This window comes from Osmerus mordax, chromosome 5 (assembly GCF_038355195.1).
Source record: "Osmerus mordax isolate fOsmMor3 chromosome 5, fOsmMor3.pri, whole genome shotgun sequence".
Lineage (NCBI taxonomy): Eukaryota > Metazoa > Chordata > Actinopteri > Osmeriformes > Osmeridae > Osmerus > Osmerus mordax.
The window spans coordinates 1193788-1212358 of record NC_090054.1 but is presented as its reverse complement, the minus strand read 5'-3'; the positions used below and the strand labels follow the sequence as shown (position 1 = coordinate 1212358).

Sequence of the window (18571 nt, the reverse complement as noted above, 5' to 3'; positions counted from 1 at the left end):
CCCCCTCTCCCTTTCTCCCTTCTCCCTCCCCCTCTCCCTCTGCAGATATCACCCTCCTCCTCACTCCCTGACAGAGATTCTGGTTAGATTGTTTTTGTTTCCCTGTAGAGTTTAGCTTAGTCACGTCTCTCTCCTGGAGTCATGCCAGAGAGTTGGGCCCTGAGTCCTGTACCGCTACGCAGACTCTGAACAGCAGCAGACAAAAGATTAGATGGACTTTGTTTTCCCAAAGGAACACTGTAAAGATGAAGAATGATTCAGCTGCTGAAAAGATTCTATTTGTTGACTTAGTTTACGCCAGTCCCTAACCCAGACCCAGCCCGCCGCTCAGGCACGGGGCCAAAGCCCAGCCTTACCAAGTTTGACTTGTGTTATTACTTACTGCTGTAACTACATATCAGTTCCTAAGTAACTGCAATGTTGTTAATATGGGATTTCTATGTAGTTGCAGGATAGTCAATGTCACCTTAATGAAAAGTGTGTCTGATGTTGCTAATGAGAGCAGCTGGTTGTGTGTTCAGGACCTCTGTATTAACAGTTGGTTGTGTGTTCAGGACCTCTGTATTAACAGTTGGTTGTGTGTTCAGGACCTCTGTATTAACAGTTGGTTGTGTGTTCAGGACCTCTGTATTAACAGTTGGTTGAATAGATTAAACCATTAGAGAAGCACATTCACCATGAGATACTGCCCTCTAGTCATGCTGCTGCCAACGGAGAAGCTGAGATCTGTGTGTGTGTGTGTGTGTGTCTGTCTGTGTGTTTCTGTGTGTGTCTGTGTGTGTGTGTGTGTCTGTCTGTGTGTGTGTGTCTGTCTGTCTGTGTGTCTGTCTGTGTGTCCGTCTCTGTGTGTCTGTGTGTGTGGGTGTGAGAGAGAGATCAGCTGAGGCCTTTATTAGCAGCACACCTGCCCAATTATCATCCCTCTTCCCCTCCCCCCCCTCCCCCTCCCCCCCCTCCCCCATATTTTACATCTTTTATTTTAAACCATATGCAACCTTATTTACCATATGCACCTTACTGCCATGGTAAATTCCTTGTTTGTGCAAACTTACTTTGCGAAAAAAGCTGATTCTGATTCTCTTTCTCCTCCTCCCCCTCTCATCTCCTCCTCTCCCCCCCTCTCCTCCTCTCCTCCCCCTCTCCTCCTCCCCTCCTCCCCTCCTCTCCTCCCCCTCCTCCTCCTCCCCTTTTCCTCCTCTCCTCCTCCCACTCTCCACCTCTCCTCCCCCTCTCCTCCTCCTCCCCCTCCTCCTCTCCTCCCCCTCTCCTCCTCCTCCCCCTCTCCTCTTTCTCTCCTCTCCTCCCCCTCTCCTCCTCCTCCTCCTCCCCCTCTCCTCTTCCTCTCATCTCCTCCCCCTCTCCTCCTCCCCCTCTCCTCCTCTCATCCCCCTCTCCTCCTCTCCCAGGTGGTGTATAAGAACAACGATGTACGTCTAGAGCTGTCTCGCCTGGCCAAGCAGGGCGACCCCAACATGAAGGTCCACGGGCTGGTGGCCTTCAAGTGTGAGAACGTAGCCACCCTTGACCCCATCACCTTCGAGACCCCGGACTCCTTCATCACACTGGACAAGTGGAACGCCAAGAAGACCGGTTCCATCTCCTTCGACTTCCGCACCACAGAGCCCAACGGCCTGCTCCTCTTCAGCCACGGCAAGCCCCGGCAGCCCCCCAAGGAGGGGGCCAGCGCCCAGGCCCTCAAGGTGGACTTCTTCGCCATTGAGATGCTGGACGGCCACCTGTACCTGCTGCTGGACATGGGCTCAGGTACCACCAAGACCAGGGCGGTCAACAAGAAGGTCAATGATGGAGAGTGGTACCATGTGGACTTCCAGAGGGACGGACGATCAGGTACTAACTTACCTTTAGTTTAGTAATTCAGCTTAACATGAACTACCCAGGATAACGTTAACTCATCTAGCGTAAAAATCCAATCAAATATTTCAGGGGTGGGGAACGTCCGAAATCATTTGGTCCGGCCCGCCATGGCACTGCAGGAACCATGTTATTAGGTGCATTATTCGTTGGCAGCAGCAATATTTTTATATGTGGAAGAGGACTGTGGAGGCGCGCAGCGTTGCGTACCAATGTACCAAAAAATTTCGCTTGCATTAAGTGTGGAATTCATTTCTAGCAAATCAAACCCAGAATACGTTGTTGGTTTGGGCTAAGCCCTGAATGTTTACAACGTATGGCTCCGCGCCTGATTAACACTCAGATCGATAAGCAGTCTCAAAAATGGTAGCAATATAAAAAATAATACGATCCCTTTCCGTAATCATGATACCCCCCAAGAAATGTTCGATGCACCCCTAGTCAAAGCAGGCTGAATCCGTGCCAGCTAACATCACAAACCTCACCAAAGAGAAGCAGTTCCAGCCATCACATTAGGAGTGAGTTAATGAAATGTTTGACCAAATATAGCAGGCACATTTTTAAGTTGATAATTCTGTACGGCCCTCGAATAATTTTATAAATATCCAAATGGCCCTTGGCAGAAGAAAGGTTCCCCAACCCTGACATATTTAGTCAACCTAGTTACCAGTAAATCACTTAGAATAAAATACATTCATTACAGTAAGTAAGTAAGACTTTATTTATATAGCACTTTTCATACAAGAATTGCAGCTCAAAGTGCTTTACATAAAATCAACAAAAACAATACATTTACATTTAGTCATTTAGCAGACGCTCTTATCCAGAGCGACTTACACTAAGTACAGGGACATTCCCCCCAAGGCAAGTAGGGTGAAGTGCCTTGCCCAAGGACACAACGTCATTTGACACGGCCAAAAATCGAACCGGCAACCTTCAGATTACTAGCCCGATTCCCTAACCGCTCAGCCACCTGACTCCCTGACAATAATACAAGTGTTGATCTAAAACGTTTAACAAACCAAACTAGCCGCACTCTATCTGCGGTCTCTCGAATCCATCTTAGATCCGAGCTGCCACTTGCAGTTTCTAATACACAAACATGACAAGGGGGTAGACAGGACGAGCATAACATGAGGAGAGAGGAGGAGAGAAAAAGGCAACACCCAGACAATGCTCCTAGAGGAGTACAGTGTGGGAACAGACAAAAACCTCAGCACATAAGCACAACAACATTTACAAAAACACGTGGGGAAACAAGCAGGCGAAGGCGTTGGATGGGGGTGGGGGGGTGGTGATATCTGTAGTAGGTGAAAGTTAATGTGTGAGTAGGTCTGGGTTGGCGCCCTCAACCTAGGCGACAATCAGTCCGATTCTCCCTATGCAGATTGTGTTGGCCAGGAGACATCCTTGGTCATGACCCGGGCAGAGACCAAGCCACAGATGTCGGTGGGGGGGGGGTGGGGGGGGGGGGGGGGGGGGGGGGGGAGGGAGGAGCAAGATAGTCTCGCTTCAGCGCTCTCCAGAGGAGTTGTTTTCCAGCGACGGCCTTGGCCAAGGCCTGTGTTGGTTACAGGGCCGAAAGTGGATAAGATTGGGGTAGTTGTTTTGACGAGTAGCCGCAACTCAATTTTCACGTCCACCCTTCAGGAAGGTCTCCATGTCCTCCATCTTCCTTTGCAGAGCCGCAAACGTATCCCTGTTGTAATCAATACTGCGTTGTAAGTTCACAGTCTGAGCTCCAACAACTCTGCCCACCGCATCAATCATATCGGGCAGCCTAACGGGGCTTTTGATGGCTGCAGCCGTTTCCTTAATTTTCCGATATACAAAGCCAGCGCCTATTCCAAACAGCAGAAAGCCTGTAATCATGGTTCCGAATATGAAGATGTCTTCAACGTCCTCCACGGAAAGCGCCGCTAGACACACGACACGCCAATTTTCCCACGCGTCCATCGTGTAGCCAGCTGCGAACGTCCCGTCCGGACAGTTGGGTTCCCCCGAACCCGAGCTTCTCTTCGAGAAGATGGTGTCAATAGCATTGAGAGACCAGCTAATTAATTCCATGCTTCTAGTTTCGGAGAGTGATGATGAGAGAGTATCTTGAGACAAGACAAGACACAAGACACAGCCAAGCAGGGAAGGTCAGGGAGGGGAGGAGAGAAAAATGCGACCGCCTTCGTCGAGAGCCAAAGGAAAAGTAGTATTAACTCATCCAGGATAACATGAACTCACCCAGGATAACATGAATTCACCCTGGATAGCCTTTATTCACCCTGTATAGTACTAGCTCACCCAGGATCATATTAACTCACACAGGATCATACAAACTCTATATATATATATATCCAGGTTACCAGTCATCCAGAATAATATACATTCATAACAAGATCACACTGTAAAAAAAGGAACAATCTGGCAGCTGGGAAGCCAGATTAAACCCATTAAATTACAGTAAATAAAAAAACTTTTTTTTATTAACATTAATTAACCGTAAAATAATTATAATTTTCCTGTACCAAATTTACAAGATATATCTGTGACATTACATATCTAACTAAGCTTAAACCTTTAACTCTGTAGCTTTTCAGCTTGCCGCGAGGCATTCTGGGTAACAGGAGCGTTGCCGCTACACAACTATCTAATCAACTTTCCTTCATCCTACTCTGGAGTCTTTACATTTATTCATTTATCAACAGACACTTTTATCCAAAACGACTTCCAAGAGAGAGCTTTACTAAGAGTGCATTGGTCAATGATCATGAACAACGAGATAGCCCCAAAAAGGCTTTTGCAGGCTTTTGTAGTCTTTGATATTGAATGGTGCATGCTGGGATTGCATTACGTCAACTACCCGAGCTCAGTTCACAATTCAAGGTTCCTATGTCTAAACCAAAAGAGATATTAAGAAGTTATTTGTCCGTGATATGAAAGTAAATATCTTCAAAATAAATTTTAAAATTCGCTGGTTTTGATAAAGTGAAATTGTGTTTTAACATTACATTTACATTTATGCATTTAGCAGACACTTTTATCCAAAGCGACTTAACAGAACATTTTGGTGAAAATGTTATTAATATTTGAAAAAAAAAACTGAAATTTTAGTGTATTTTTAAGTAACAATATTTTGCTGTAATTTTAATGAAAATTTTATAAATGTACATTTTGCCATTGTCTTTCTATCTGTATTTCCTGTAATTCATAAATACAGAAAAAAAACACAAAATGTACAGAAAAAGTACTGTAATTTGATCTTTTTTTTGTACAGTGCATTTTAACTCACACAGTATAGTGTCAGTTAAAATTCACCAATAATTTACCAAGGATGATATTAACCTACCTTGCATAACAACCCACCCAGGATAATATATTAACTAATATATATGATGATATATGAACTCACTCAGAATAGTGTAAACTCACCCTCAATAACATAGGATGAACTTGTGCAGGGGAGCAGGAACACATCTGTTGATCTGATCACCGGGTAGACATCTGCACAGATCTGAAGGTCTGGATGCAGACTGAACATTGTTATAACACTGAACATGTTATAACCTGCCTTGTGAATCCGTCTCCTGGACATTGGTTGTATTGATAATGAAGTGAGTGTTCTGAATGAGATATTGTGGTTGAAGACAGTATGTTGATACACAACATCCCATAATTACATGCTGGTGTTAGCATCAGTCTCCCATAGTAACAGGCTGTTCCGGGACTCGTCACAGACATGTCTGCCACTCACACTATCATATCATCAGATTACATTACCTTCAGAAGACCCATGCACACACACACTCACACTTCACATCCCCATTCTCCATCCATCCCAACCTCTCCTCTGTCGCTCTTCTGGAGTTTCCATGGTAACGTGACCGGATCTCTGAGGGCCTAGCAGAGCTACGCTGAGAAGAGCTCTAATGACATATTTCACTTTACGGAGAGGAGAGAAGGAAGGGAGTGGAGGAGGGTGGGATGGGAAGAGGAGAGGGGAGAGAGGAAGAGGGGAGAGAGGAGGAGGAGAGGGGAGAGTTGGGGGGAGGGGAGGAGGAGGGGAGAGAAGAGGAGGGGAGAGAGGATGAGAGGAGGGGGGGAGGGGAGGAGGAGGGGAGGTTACAGGGTAAAAGGAGAGGACGTGGAGTAAAAAGTAGGAAGAAAAGGAGGAGAGAATGAGGAGTGGAGAGAAGGGGATCAGATGTGTAACAGAAATGAGTGGATGGGGGGAGGAGAAGGAGGTAGGAATGAAGGAGGACACAGACCTTGAGAATGTTTATCTTAGCTACACCAGCTCTCTCAAGGCTAAGTATAAGTAGTGGTAAGTAGTGGTATAAGTAGTGTTGGGCATGAGTGTGGGAGTGTATAAGTAGCGTTGGGCATGAGTGTTGTGTATAAGTAGTGTTGGGCATGAGTGTTGTGTATAAGTAGCGTTGGGCATGAGTGTTGTGTATAAGTAGTGTTGAGGATGAGTGTTGTGTATAAGTAGTGTTGGGGATGAGTGTTGTGTATAAGTAGTGTTGGGGATGAGTGTTGTGTATAAGTAGTGTTGGGCATGAGTGTTGTGTGTAAGTAGTGTTGGGCATGAGTGTTGTATATAAGTAGCGTTGGGCATGATTGTGGGAGTGTATAAGTAGCGTTGGGCATGAGTGTTGTGTATAAGTAGTGTTGGGCATGAGTGTTGTGTATAAGTAGTGTTGAGGATGAGTGTTGTGTATAAGTAGTGTTGGGGATGAGTGTTGTGTATAAGTAGTGTTGGGCATGAGTGTTGTGTATAAGTAGTGTTGGGCATGAGTGTTGTGTATAAGTAGTGTTGGGGGTGAGTGTTGTGTATGAGTAGTGTTGGGGATGACTGTTGTGTATAAGTAGTGTTGGGGATGAGTGTTGTGTATAAGTAGTGTTGGGGATGAGTGTTGTGTATAAGTAGTGTTGGGCATGAGTGTGGGAGTGTATAAGTAGTGTTGGGCATGAGTGTTGTGTATAAGTAGTGTTGGGCATGAGTGTGGGAGTGTATAAGTAGTGTTGGGGATGAGTGTTGTGTATAAGTAGTGTTGGGCATGAGTGTGGGAGTGTATAAGTAGTGTTGGGGATGAGTGTTGTGTATAAGTAGTGTTGGGCATGAGTGTCGGAGTGTATAAGTAGTGTTGGGGATGAGTGTTGTGTATAAGTAGTGTTGGGCATGAGTGTGGGAGTGTATAAGTAGTGTTTACATTTACATTTATTCATTTAGCAGACGCTTTTATCCAAAGCGACTTCCAAGAGATAGCTTTACAAAGTGCATAGGTCACTGATCATAACAACAAGATAGCCACAAAAACATTGCGAGTAGCCAAAACATGAAGCACACATTGTGAACAACCAAAGTAAGTGCCAAAGGGAAGAACCATAAGAGCATGTAGTTAAACAAGTTACAATTAAACAACATGAACCGCTATAAGTGCAAGTGTACCTGTGGAAAAAACAAGCAACAATAATAAAAACAATATATCACAGCGAGTACAAACATTTTAAATCAGTTACCACTAACCACAAGAGCAACAAGTCTCTAAGCAAGAGTCATTGTGATCCTTGAGGAAACTAACATCGGGTCAAGCGAACCATTCCTAGTGTTGGGGATGAGTGTTGTGTATAAGTAGTGTTGGGGATGAGTGTCGGAGTGTATAAGTAGTGTTGGGGATGAGTGTTGTGTATAAGTAGTGTTGGGCATGAGTGTGGGAGTGTATAAGTAGTGTTGGGCATGAGTGTGGGAGTGTATAAGTAGTGTTGGGGATGAGTGTTGTGTATAAGTAGTGTTGGGCATGAGTGTGGGAGTGTATAAGTAGTGTTGGGGATGAGTGTTGTGTATAAGTAGTGTTGGGCATGAGTGTGGGAGTGTATAAGTAGTGTTGGGGATGAGTGTTGTGTATAAGTAGTGTTGGGCATGAGTGTGGGAGTGTATAAGTAGTGTTGGGCATGAGTGTGGGAGTGTATAAGTAGTGTTGGGGATGAGTGTTGTGTATAAGTAGTGTTGGGCATGAGTGTGGGAGTGTATAAGTAGTGTTGGGCATGAGTAAAAGAAGCTGGCTGGAGTATATTTCATGGACTCAGTGAGTTTCCCACAGGCAGTGATTAAAGTATTACAGTCCATCCATCTATCTATCCACAGGGATCATGCTGTCATGCTAACTGTACTGTTGTTATGGCGAGTTTACTGTTGTCATGGTGACCATGCTGTAGCCAGTCTGTCATCGCAACTACTTTGTAGTCATAGTGACCGGACTGTAGCCACAGGAATTGTGTAATTGTGGTTACTGTACTGTAGTCATATTGACCATCATGTTTGTGGTTCTATCTTCTGTAAACATTCTGTAAACAAAACACTTACATTCCCTCAGATGAGACGACTACCTTTCTCCCTCCCTCGCTCTGTCTCTCTCCATCTCTTTGTCAATTCAAATTGTTTTATTCACATTCATTGTTCAGGTTAGAAAATGTTATCAAAGTGGTCCACAGTGAAGGGACAACACATCTAACGCTAACTAGAGAGGGTACAATTTCTGGGGAAATTGTAGGGTGTGCTTGCTTGCGTCGGTTGCAGAGGGGTGCATTTTTTATAGACATAGACAACGTAGGTGTAAAAAGTTTCGTCTTGGTAGCGATTGAGTTGCTTGTATTTTTATTTACGTTCCGTTGTATGGTTTAAGTTGAAATTACGTTTTTGTGGCGAAAAGTGAAGCTAACGCTGTCTAACTTGCTAGCCACAGTCACTGACGCTACTAACGTCACGAAAACACGCGTGACTACCTCTAGCAGAACATTAGTTTAGCAGCTCGTTAACTTCTGGGAGATAGCTAGGCTAACTATAGCTTTACTGCAAGGCAGCTGCAGAAACGCCACAAGCAAAGAGGCCAGGGCGATAATAACTATTTACTCATTTTACTTTGTGATATGAAACACAATTGTGAAGTGTAATGTACAATATAAGCTGATATTATTAAGGAAGTAGGCCCACATCTACTTTCGGAAACGGTAGTCTACCATTTCACTGAAGTATCAGCATCATGACATTAGCCTCTGTTGCCCGGGCAACACATACTACAGTGGTCTATGATGCATCTGTTTTCAATCGTTAAAATAAACATTCCTCACAAATACATTTTCGTTGTAGGATTTATTATGACATTAGATTACAAGTAAACGATTTGTGGGTGAAATTATCATTACCTGTGGTTTCAAACCAGTGTTGCTCACTGCAACACGCGAGACACTAGTAGCTAGCTAACAAAAACATCACAGCTGTTTACAGTAGGAAGTCAAACGGCGACAGAACATGTTTGGCACTACCCTTACTTAAATCAAAAGTCTTTCAATGACCTGTGACTACTAACCTGAACTCCATTGCCACAGCCTAAACTTTGTCCATCTGTTCATGAAAATAATTAATTTCAGCCTAAACCGTACAACGGAACGTTAAATGAAATTCAACCAACGCAATCGCTACCAAGACGAACACAGCAGTAGTCTAGTACTGTACTGAAGTAGTAGAATTTACCGGGGCAGCTTCTCCACACAGGGCTATATCGCATTTTGCGTTGTTACTGACAATGATCGCTACCAGTGAGCTTTTTATGAATGAGCGATTTTCCCCTTAATAAATGTCAAGCTTATTTACGTTTTTGGGGGCATATTTTCAGTTAGCAGATGGTACTATTTGAAATGTGATTCCATCTGAGATAGCTACTGCCGGTAACGTCGTTGTTAGAATAAGCTTCAAAGGGGGTTCTTTATTAATGAATGAATGCATTCTTTAGGCTAAATGCCTGAAAATATTACGAGAAGGGAAAAACTTAAAATGACGTTTAAGTCTTAGATATTAGGTCCATTTTTACACCGGTCTGCCAAATGTATTCGTTTTGATTCAACTATGAGGCTGCTGATCACCATTCCCTCTTGCAGGAGAAATGAGAAGACAACTATTTCATTCTACTCTTCACTCTTAGTATTTTGAGTTGTGAATGGGCAGAACAAATTATGCTTTTAAATCTATGTATTCTATGTCTTTATAAATAATAAGTAGGCTATGCATTTTTTATATAAAATATACAGAAATATCAGTTGTAAAAATTTCATTAAAAAACGGACCCCTCTGCAACCGACGCAAGCAAGCACACCCTACAATTTCCCCAGAAATTGTACCCTCTCCAGTTTATTATTATTTTCCCACCACAAAAAAAACTAGAATAGTGTCATAATGTTTGTCTTAGTCCCGATTGAGTTGCTTGTATTCGCGCAAATGTTCCATTTGACGGTTTAGGCTTGAATTAAGTTTTTGTGGCAAAAAGTGCCTTGTGTGGCCCAAGGGAACTCAGTGCTAACCAAACGTCACAACGTCAGCACACGTTAGCAACGACGCATACATACAACTTTCTAGTAAGACAGACAGCAATATCAGCGAGCCCTCAGCATTAGGCTACTTGGTTCCCCTTCGTTCTTTTGGTGAGCAGTCTCACAAGCCCTACTCACCCGGCATCATGGAGTTGACCAGCTAAATAGTTATTAGTTTAATAGTTAAAATACAGGAGCACACCCCACAATTTCCCCAGAAATTGTACCCTCTCTAATTAATATCTGCTTTGACATGTGGTAGAATTTTCTCAACAGTCTTGTTTTTTAGATAAAATAGGGTGTCTGATCAACAATAGTTCCAAAAAGTTTAAACCCTAATGAAACACTCTGAAACCATTTGACAGCAGTTTGCTTGGGAGAGCAGAATGCACATCTACAAAGGAGCCAATCAGTGTGAGCCTGTTGGTCGTGCCTTTTGGTTGTGTCTGTGTGTAACTGGATTAACCCTCCTGCTGAGGAGAGGAGAGCTGCTCTGGCCACTGGGCATGTGTGTTACTTTGTTCTGTTTGTTTTCCTGCCTCCAATCCTCTTCTCTCTTCTCCTCTCCTCTCCTGTCTCCTCTCCCCTTCTCTGCTCTCTTCTCCGCTTCTTCTCACCTCTCCTCTCCCCTTCTCCTCTCCTCCTCCCATCTCTCCTCCTCCCTTCTCTCCTCATCCTCTCTTCTCCCCTCCCCTCTCCTCCTTTCCCCTCCTTGGGATATGGAGGGTAGAAGGCCGAGGAGGCAAGGGGAGAGAGGCAGGCACTGGGGGAGGGGAGGTGAAATAACCCCTTCATCACCAGACACCCCAGCAGACAGGGGTTGTTTGTTTGGTATTCAGGGGTGATAAAGGAGCAAACAGTCCTCTCTTCTTCCTCACATTCTCCTCTCCTCCTCCCCTTCTCTTCTTCTCCTCAACACCTCCCCTTCTCTTCTTCTCCTCAACTTCTCACCTTCTCTTCTTCTCCTCAACTCCTACCCTTCTCTTCTTCTCCTCCTCCTCCCCTTCCTCTTTCTCCTCTCCGCCTCCTCTCTTCCACGAGCGCAATGCTCTGCGATCTGGGAGGATGAAGAGGTTCCCAGATGAATGTGATCAAGCCGGGCTTAGAGAGGATCCTCCTATCTGAACCAGTCTAATGAATCTCCTCTCTGATCATCCGTCCACTGATCATGAGGTTGTGTTGGTGCAGCACAGGTCGCTGCCTTCCTGTCTGTGGTCTGATAACCACAAGCACAGATGTTACAGGATGATAATATGACCAATCTTTCCTCCACCAGGTGAGGTTCTGGAAAAGCACGCTGACTTTTACTCCCTCTCGTCTCCTTCGTCCTCCCCCCTCCTCCCACCCCAGGAACCATCTCCATCAACACCCTCCGCACGGCCTACACAGCTCCAGGGGAGAGTGAGATCTTGGACCTGGATGACCAGCTGTACCTGGGTGGTCTCCCAGAGAACAAGCTGGGCCTGGTCTTCCCCACGGAGGTGTGGACCGCCATGCTGAACTACGGCTACGTGGGCTGCGTGCGCGACCTGTTTGTGGACGGGCAGAGCAAGGACGTGAGGCGGCTGGCGGAGGTCCAGCGCGCGGCCGGGGTCAAGCCCTCCTGCTCCAAGGAGCCGCCCAAGCAGTGCCTGTCCAACCCCTGCCAGAACAGCGGGCTGTGCAGGGAGGGCTGGAACCGCTACGTGTGTGACTGCTCTGGGACGGGCTACCTGGGGCGCTCCTGTGAGAGAGGTGAGAGGTGCCCCGCTAGCTACACCCTTGCATGGCTAGCCTGATGAGTGGCATTCTCACTAGCATTGTGGCTAACTCCCTGGTTAGCATCCTAGCTAGCCTCCTACTTCCCTGGGTAGGTTTAAGATCGAGTTTAGGGGAGAGGAAGGGGTGAAAGGAAGAAATGAGGAGGAGGGGGTGAGAGGAATAGCGTGGTGGAATTAGAAAGGGTGAGGAGAGGAGAAAGGGAGAGAAGTAAAATGCATATAATTGACATGAAAGGCAGCAGAAGGAGAGGAGTGTTCAGATTGTCGTTAAACACGCTGCAGATGGTGACTGCTCTGTCAGAGACCACACTCTGGTTCTGCTCTGCTGCAGATGGTGACTGCTCTGTCAGAGACCACACTCTGGTTCTGCTCTGCTGCAGATGGTGACTGCTCTGTCAGAGACCACACTGTGGTTCTGCTCTGCTGCAGATGGTGACTGCTCTGTCAGAGACCACACTCTGGTTCTGCTCTGCTGCAGATGGTGACTGCTCTGTCAGAGACCACACTCTGGTTCTGCTCTGCTGCAGATGGTGACTGCTCTGTCAGAGACCACACTCTGGTTCTGCTCTGCTGCAGATGGTGACTGCTCTGTCAGAGACCACACTCTGGTTCTGCTCTGCTGCAGATGGTGACTGCTCTGTCAGAGACCACACTCTGGTTCTGCTCTGCTGCAGATGGTGACTGCTCTGTCAGAGACCACACTCTGGTTCTGCTCTGCTGCAGATGGTGACTGCTCTGTCAGAGACCACACTCTGGTTCTGCTCTGCTGCAGATGGTGACTGCTCTGTCAGAGACCACACTCTGGTTCTGCTCTGCTGCTTCTGGGGAGATGCTGGGGAGAGAGGCAGACAAGCAGGCAGGGAGACGGGAAGACAGAAGGGATGGATGGTAGCTAGTATGTGATTGACAGCTGACAGGATGCTTCCTGTGTCGCCCTGGTCACGTCCTGCCTGCCATGCTGCCCTCTAATTGGCTGTCTTCTCCTGCTAACCGATAGGCTCATCAAATCAACCAGCCATGACCAGACTTGGAGCCCAATCATCCTCCTCAGCGCCTCTACTACAGAGAGAGGGATAGAGAGAGGGATAGAGAGAGGGATAGAGAAAGGGATAGAGAGAAGGATAGACAGAGGGATAGAGAGAGGGATAGAGAGAGGGATAGTGAGAGGGATAGTGAGAGGAAGGGAATGAAGGTGAGCTCCAGTAGTTTTGTTATTGAACTTGACGGAGATGAGTGGCAGCTGATTAGTGTGACCTTGGCAACAATCTAAGGATGCAATTGGACATCACAGAATAGAACTTTAGTAGACTGCATGCACCTCCATACACTATATGTAACTATTACATAACCACTATTCCAAAAATTTAAGGGAACACCTAAATAACACACGGCAGATATAGTCGAGATGGTAGAGAGGAGAGGTGGTAGAGAGGAGAGATGGTAGAGGAAGTAGAAATGGTAGAGATGGTAGAGAGGAGAGATGGTAGAGGAAGTAGAAATGGTAGAGATGGTAGAGAGGAGAGATGGTAGAGGAAGTAGAAATGGTAGAGATGGTAGAGAGGAGAGATGGTAGAGGAAGTAGAAATGGTAGAGATGGTAGAGAGGAGAGATGGTAGAGGTGGTAGAGGAGAGATGGTAGAGAGGAGAGATGGTAGAGATGGTAGAGAGGAGAGATGGTAGAGATGGTATCTGGCTAGTATTTGATTTTTACTATTATTATTATCATTATATAACCTGGTGTATGTGCGTATGTATGTGTATGTATGGGTATATACGTGTGTATATATACGCGTGGGTGTGTATATATATATATATATATATGTATACATATATATATATATATATATATATATATATATATATATATATATATATATACATATGTGTGTGTGTATCTATTTACTTATTTCTGTATTTATTTATACAGATTATTTGGCAACATTAATAATATACCAACTTGAATAATAATAACATGGATACAAGTTGTACACCTGTGTGGTGTAGCTACACATATGTATATGTTAAACTGCCGTGTGAGTCTCTCTGTATGTGAGTGTGTGAAATATAAGTATATATAAGGCCATGATTTACATTGATTAATATTTCTGTAATCCTACCGTTGCTTTGGCAATATGAACAATTGTTGTTTTCATGCCAATAAAGCCCTTTGAACTGAACTGAACTGATAGTAGAGAGGAGAGATGGTAGAGAGGAGACATGGTAGAGAGGAGACATGGTAGAGAGCAGAGATGGTAAAGAGGAGAGATGGTAGAGAGGAGAGATGGTAGAGAGGAGACATGGTAGAGAGGAGAGATGGTAGAGAGGAGAGATGGTAGAGATGGTAGAGAGGAGAGATGGTAGAGATGATAGAGAGGAGAGATGGTAGAGGTGGTAGAGAGGAGAGATGGTAGAGAGGAGAGATGGTAGAGATGGTAGAGAGGAGAGATGGTAGAGAGGAGAGATGGTAGAGATGGTAGAGGAGAGATGGTAGAGGTGGTAGAGAGGAGAGATGGTAGAGAGGAGAGATGGTAGAGATGGTAGAGAGGAGAGATGGTAGAGGTGGTAGAGAGGAAAGATGGTAGAGAGGAGAGATGGTAGAGGTGGTAGAGAGGAGAGATGGTAGAGAGGAGAGATGGTAGAGATGGTAGAGAGGAGAGATGGTAGAGATGGTAGAGAGGAGAGATGGTAGAGGTGGTAGAGAGGAGAGATGGTAGAGAGGAGAGATGGTAGAGGTGGTAGAGAGGAGAGATGGTAGAGAGGAGAGATGGTAGAGGTGGTAGAGAGGAGAGATGGTAGAGAGGAGAGATGGTAGAGATGGTAGAGGAGAGATGGTAGAGGTGGTAGAGAGGAGAGATGGTAGAGAGGAGAGATGGTAGAGAGGAGAGATGGTAGAGGTGGTAGAGAGGAGAGATGGTAGAGAGGAGAGATGGTAGAGATGGTAGAGAGGAGAGATGGTAGAGGTGGTAGAGAGGAGAGATGGTAGAGGTGGTAGAGAGGAGAGATGGTAGAGAGGAGAGATGGTAGAGGTGGTAGAGAGGAGAGATGGTAGAGATGGTAAAGAGGAGAGATGGGAGAGAGGAGACATGGTAGAGAGTAGAGATGGGAGAGAAGAGACATGGTAGAGAGGAGAGATGGTAGAGAGGAGACATGGTAGAGGAGAGATGATAGAGTAGAGCTCCTAGACTCAAAGTGTCACCTGTAAACCAGATTTACTGTAGATGAACTAAAAAGGAACTGTTGGAGCTTGACAGACAGGTTCTGGTGGCGGCAGTGGGGGGATAGATAAACACTCTGGATGTCCAGCTCTCTCTTCTTCTCCCTCTCTCTCTATCTCTCTCTCTCTCTCTCTCTCTCACTCTCTCACTCTCTTCCTCCTCTCTCTCTCTTCCTCTCTCTCTTCCTCTCTCTCTCTCTCTCTCTCACTCTCTTCTTCCTCTCTCTCTTTCTCTCTCTCTCTCACTCTCTTCCTCCTCTCTCTCTCTTTCTCTCTCTCTGTCTTCCTCTCTTGCTGTCAGACTGGCATCTGTGGAGGCCGGGTGAGGTGTGGCAGGGGAAGGAGGGATGATGGTACAGTGCCTGCTGTTGTGATGTCTCCAGATTGCCTGGTAGGCTGGTAGGCAGAGGAGCTGTCAGACAAATTATCCTGCCCTGGCGAGCTTGCGCATAACACACCGCCCGCCGGGAGAATACCGCCACTGCAGATGGCGGGGGAGGAGGCGATGAGGAGGAGAGGAAGGGAGGATGAGGAGAAGAGGATGGGAAGAGGAGAAAGATCATGCTTCTCACCCTTTCTGAATGAGAGGATTTTTAATTAACTGACAGACAGTTTTTCCTCCCATGTCCAAAATGTCTGGACTGATGTCTATCTGTCCTCCTCCTCCTCCTCTCTAACCTGTCTCTGTTCCTGTCTGTCTGTCTATCTGTCCTCCTCCTCTCTACCCTGTTTGTCTGTCTGTCTGTCTGTCTGTCTGCAGACAGATACATGTTCCAGCACATGCTGATACAGCTGCATTCACACTGAGAAAAGCTTGTTTACATAAATACATATTTATGCTTCTCGACAGGAGCCCTAATGGGAATGGTATTTTCTTCAGAATGATGATAATATATTTACTTGTGTCTGATGTACAACATTACACCTGTCCTGGAGTTAACTTCCTGTTCACTCTCACAGGTGCCTGAGCTAGCTCTCTCCCTGTCTCACTAGAGCTAGCTGTCTCCCTGTCTCACCATAGCTAGCTGTCTCCCTGTCTCACTAGAGCTAGCTGTCTCCCTGTCTCACTAGAGCTAGCTGTCTCCCTGTCTCACTAGAACTAGTTGTCTCCCTGTCTCACTAGAGCTAGCTGTCTCCCTGTCTCACCATAGCTAGCTGTCTCCCTGTCTCACTAGAGCTAGCTGTCTCCCTGTCTCACTAGAGCTAGCTGTCTCCCTGTCTCACTAGAGCTAGCTGTCTCCCTGTCTCACTAGAGCTAGCTGTCTCCCTGTCTCACTAGAACTAGTTGTCTCCCTGTCTCACTAAAGCTAGCTGTCTCCCTGTCTCACTAGAGCTAGCTGTCTCCCTGTCTCACTAGAGCTATCTGTCTCCCTGTCTCACTAGAACTAGTTGTCTCCCTGTCTCACTAGAGCTAGCTGTCTCCCTGTCTCACTAGAGCTAGCTGTCTCCCTGTCTCACTAGAGCTATCTGTCTCCCTGTCTCACTAGAGCTAGCTGTCTCCTTGTCTCACTACAGCTAGCTGTCTCCCTGTCTCACTAGTGGTTCAGCTCTCCATCCACTATAGTGATCAGTAATACCACCTTTTCTCCTCCTGTTGTCCCTCCTCCTCCTCTCCTCCCCCTGTAGATGCTACCATACTCAGCTATGATGGCAGTAAGTTTATGAAGATCCAGTTGCCGTTGGTGATGCATACAGAAGCTGAGGATGTATCGCTACGCTTTCGCTCCCAGCGGGCCTACGGCGTTCTCATGGCAACCACGTCACGTGACTCGGCCGACACCCTACGTCTGGAGCTGGAGGCGGGGCGCGTGAGACTCACCGTCAACCTAGGTACCCCCCACACACACACACACACACACACTCACTCACTCTCACACTCACTCACAGACACACACACACATACTCAAACACACTCACACATCCATCCACATATAACACACACATATATAACACACACACAGACGCACACACACCCTGTGCTGCTGTGTGGAGTGCTAAAGGAGGGTAGAGTCCTTCATCATTCTGAGCCTGCGGGTCTCTGCTTACTGCCCCGGAGCACACAGACCCTCTTCCCAGCAGGGGCGCTCTACCCCACCCCACCCCCACCCTGCCTCTCTACCCCACCCCACCCCCACCCTGCCTCTCTACCCCACCCCACCCCCACCCTGCCTCTCTACCCCATCCCACCCCCACCCTGCCTCTCTACCCCACCCCACCCCCACCCTGCCTCTCTCCCCTGTATCCTCTCCCCCACCCTGCCTCTCTACCCCACCCCACCCCCACCCTGCCTCTCTACCCCACCCCACCCCCACCCTGCCTCTCTACCCCATCCCACCCCCACCCTGCCTCTCTACCCCACCCCACCCCCACCCTGCCTCTCTCCCCTGTATCCTCTCCCCCACCCTGCCTCTCTACCCCACCCCACCCCCACCCTGCCTCTCTACCCCACCCCACCCCCACCCTGCCTCTCTACCCCACCCCACCCCCACCCTGCCTCTCTAACCCACCCCACCCCCACCCTGCCTCTCTCCCCTGTATCCTCTCCCCCACCCTGCCTCTCTACCCCACCCCACCCCCACCCTGCCTCTCTACCCCACCCCCACCCTGCCTCTCTCCCCTGTATCCTCTCCCCCACCCTGCCTCTCTACCCCACCCCACCCCCACCCTGCCTCTCTACCCCACCCCACCCCCACCCTGCCTCTCTCCCCTGTATCCTCTCCCCCACCCTGCCTCTCTACCCCACCCCACCCCCACCCTCCCTCTCTCCCCTGTATCCTCTCCCCCACCCTGCCTCTCTACCCCACCCCACCCCCACCCTGCCTCTCTCCCCTGTATCCTCTCCCCCACCCTGCCTCTCTACCCAACCCCCACCCTGCCTCTCTACCCCACCCCCACCCTGCCTCTCTACCCCACCCCCACCCTGCCTCTCTCCCCTGTATCCTCTCCCCCACCCTGCCTCTCTACCCCACCCCACCCCCACCCTGCCTCTCTCCCCTGTATCCTCTCCCCCACCCTGCCTCTCTACCCCCCCCCACCCTGCCTCTCCCCTGTATCCTCTCCCCCACCCTGCCTCTCTACCCCACCCCACCCCCACCCTGCCTCTTTACCTGTATCCTCTCCCCCACCCTGCCTCTCTACCCTGTATCCTCACCTCCACCCTGCCTCTCTACCCTGTATCCTCACCCCCACCCTGCTTCTCCCCCACCCCCACCATGCCTCTCCCCCACCCCCACCCTGCCTCTCCCCCACCCCCACCCTGCTTCTCCCCCACCCTGCTTCTCCCCCACCCCCACCCTGCCTTTCCCCCACCCCCACCCTGCTTCTCCCCCACCCCCACCCTGCCTCTCCCCCACCCCCACCCTGCTTC

General features: G+C 47.7%; 1 protein-coding gene across 19 annotated transcripts in view; it reads left to right on the top strand.

Moving 5' to 3' along the window:
• LOC136942821 (neurexin-1a-like) overlaps positions 1-18571 on the top strand; it is a 206872-nt gene that overhangs the window by 58303 nt on the left and 129998 nt on the right. For all 19 annotated transcript variants that reach the window (XM_067235830.1, XM_067235833.1, XM_067235828.1 and 16 more), the window contains 3 exons: positions 1407-1848; positions 11581-11964; positions 16831-17034. In XM_067235830.1, the coding sequence (XP_067091931.1) occupies positions 1407-1848; positions 11581-11964; positions 16831-17034 (1030 nt within the window). The remainder of the gene's footprint in view (positions 1-1406; positions 1849-11580; positions 11965-16830; positions 17035-18571) is intronic.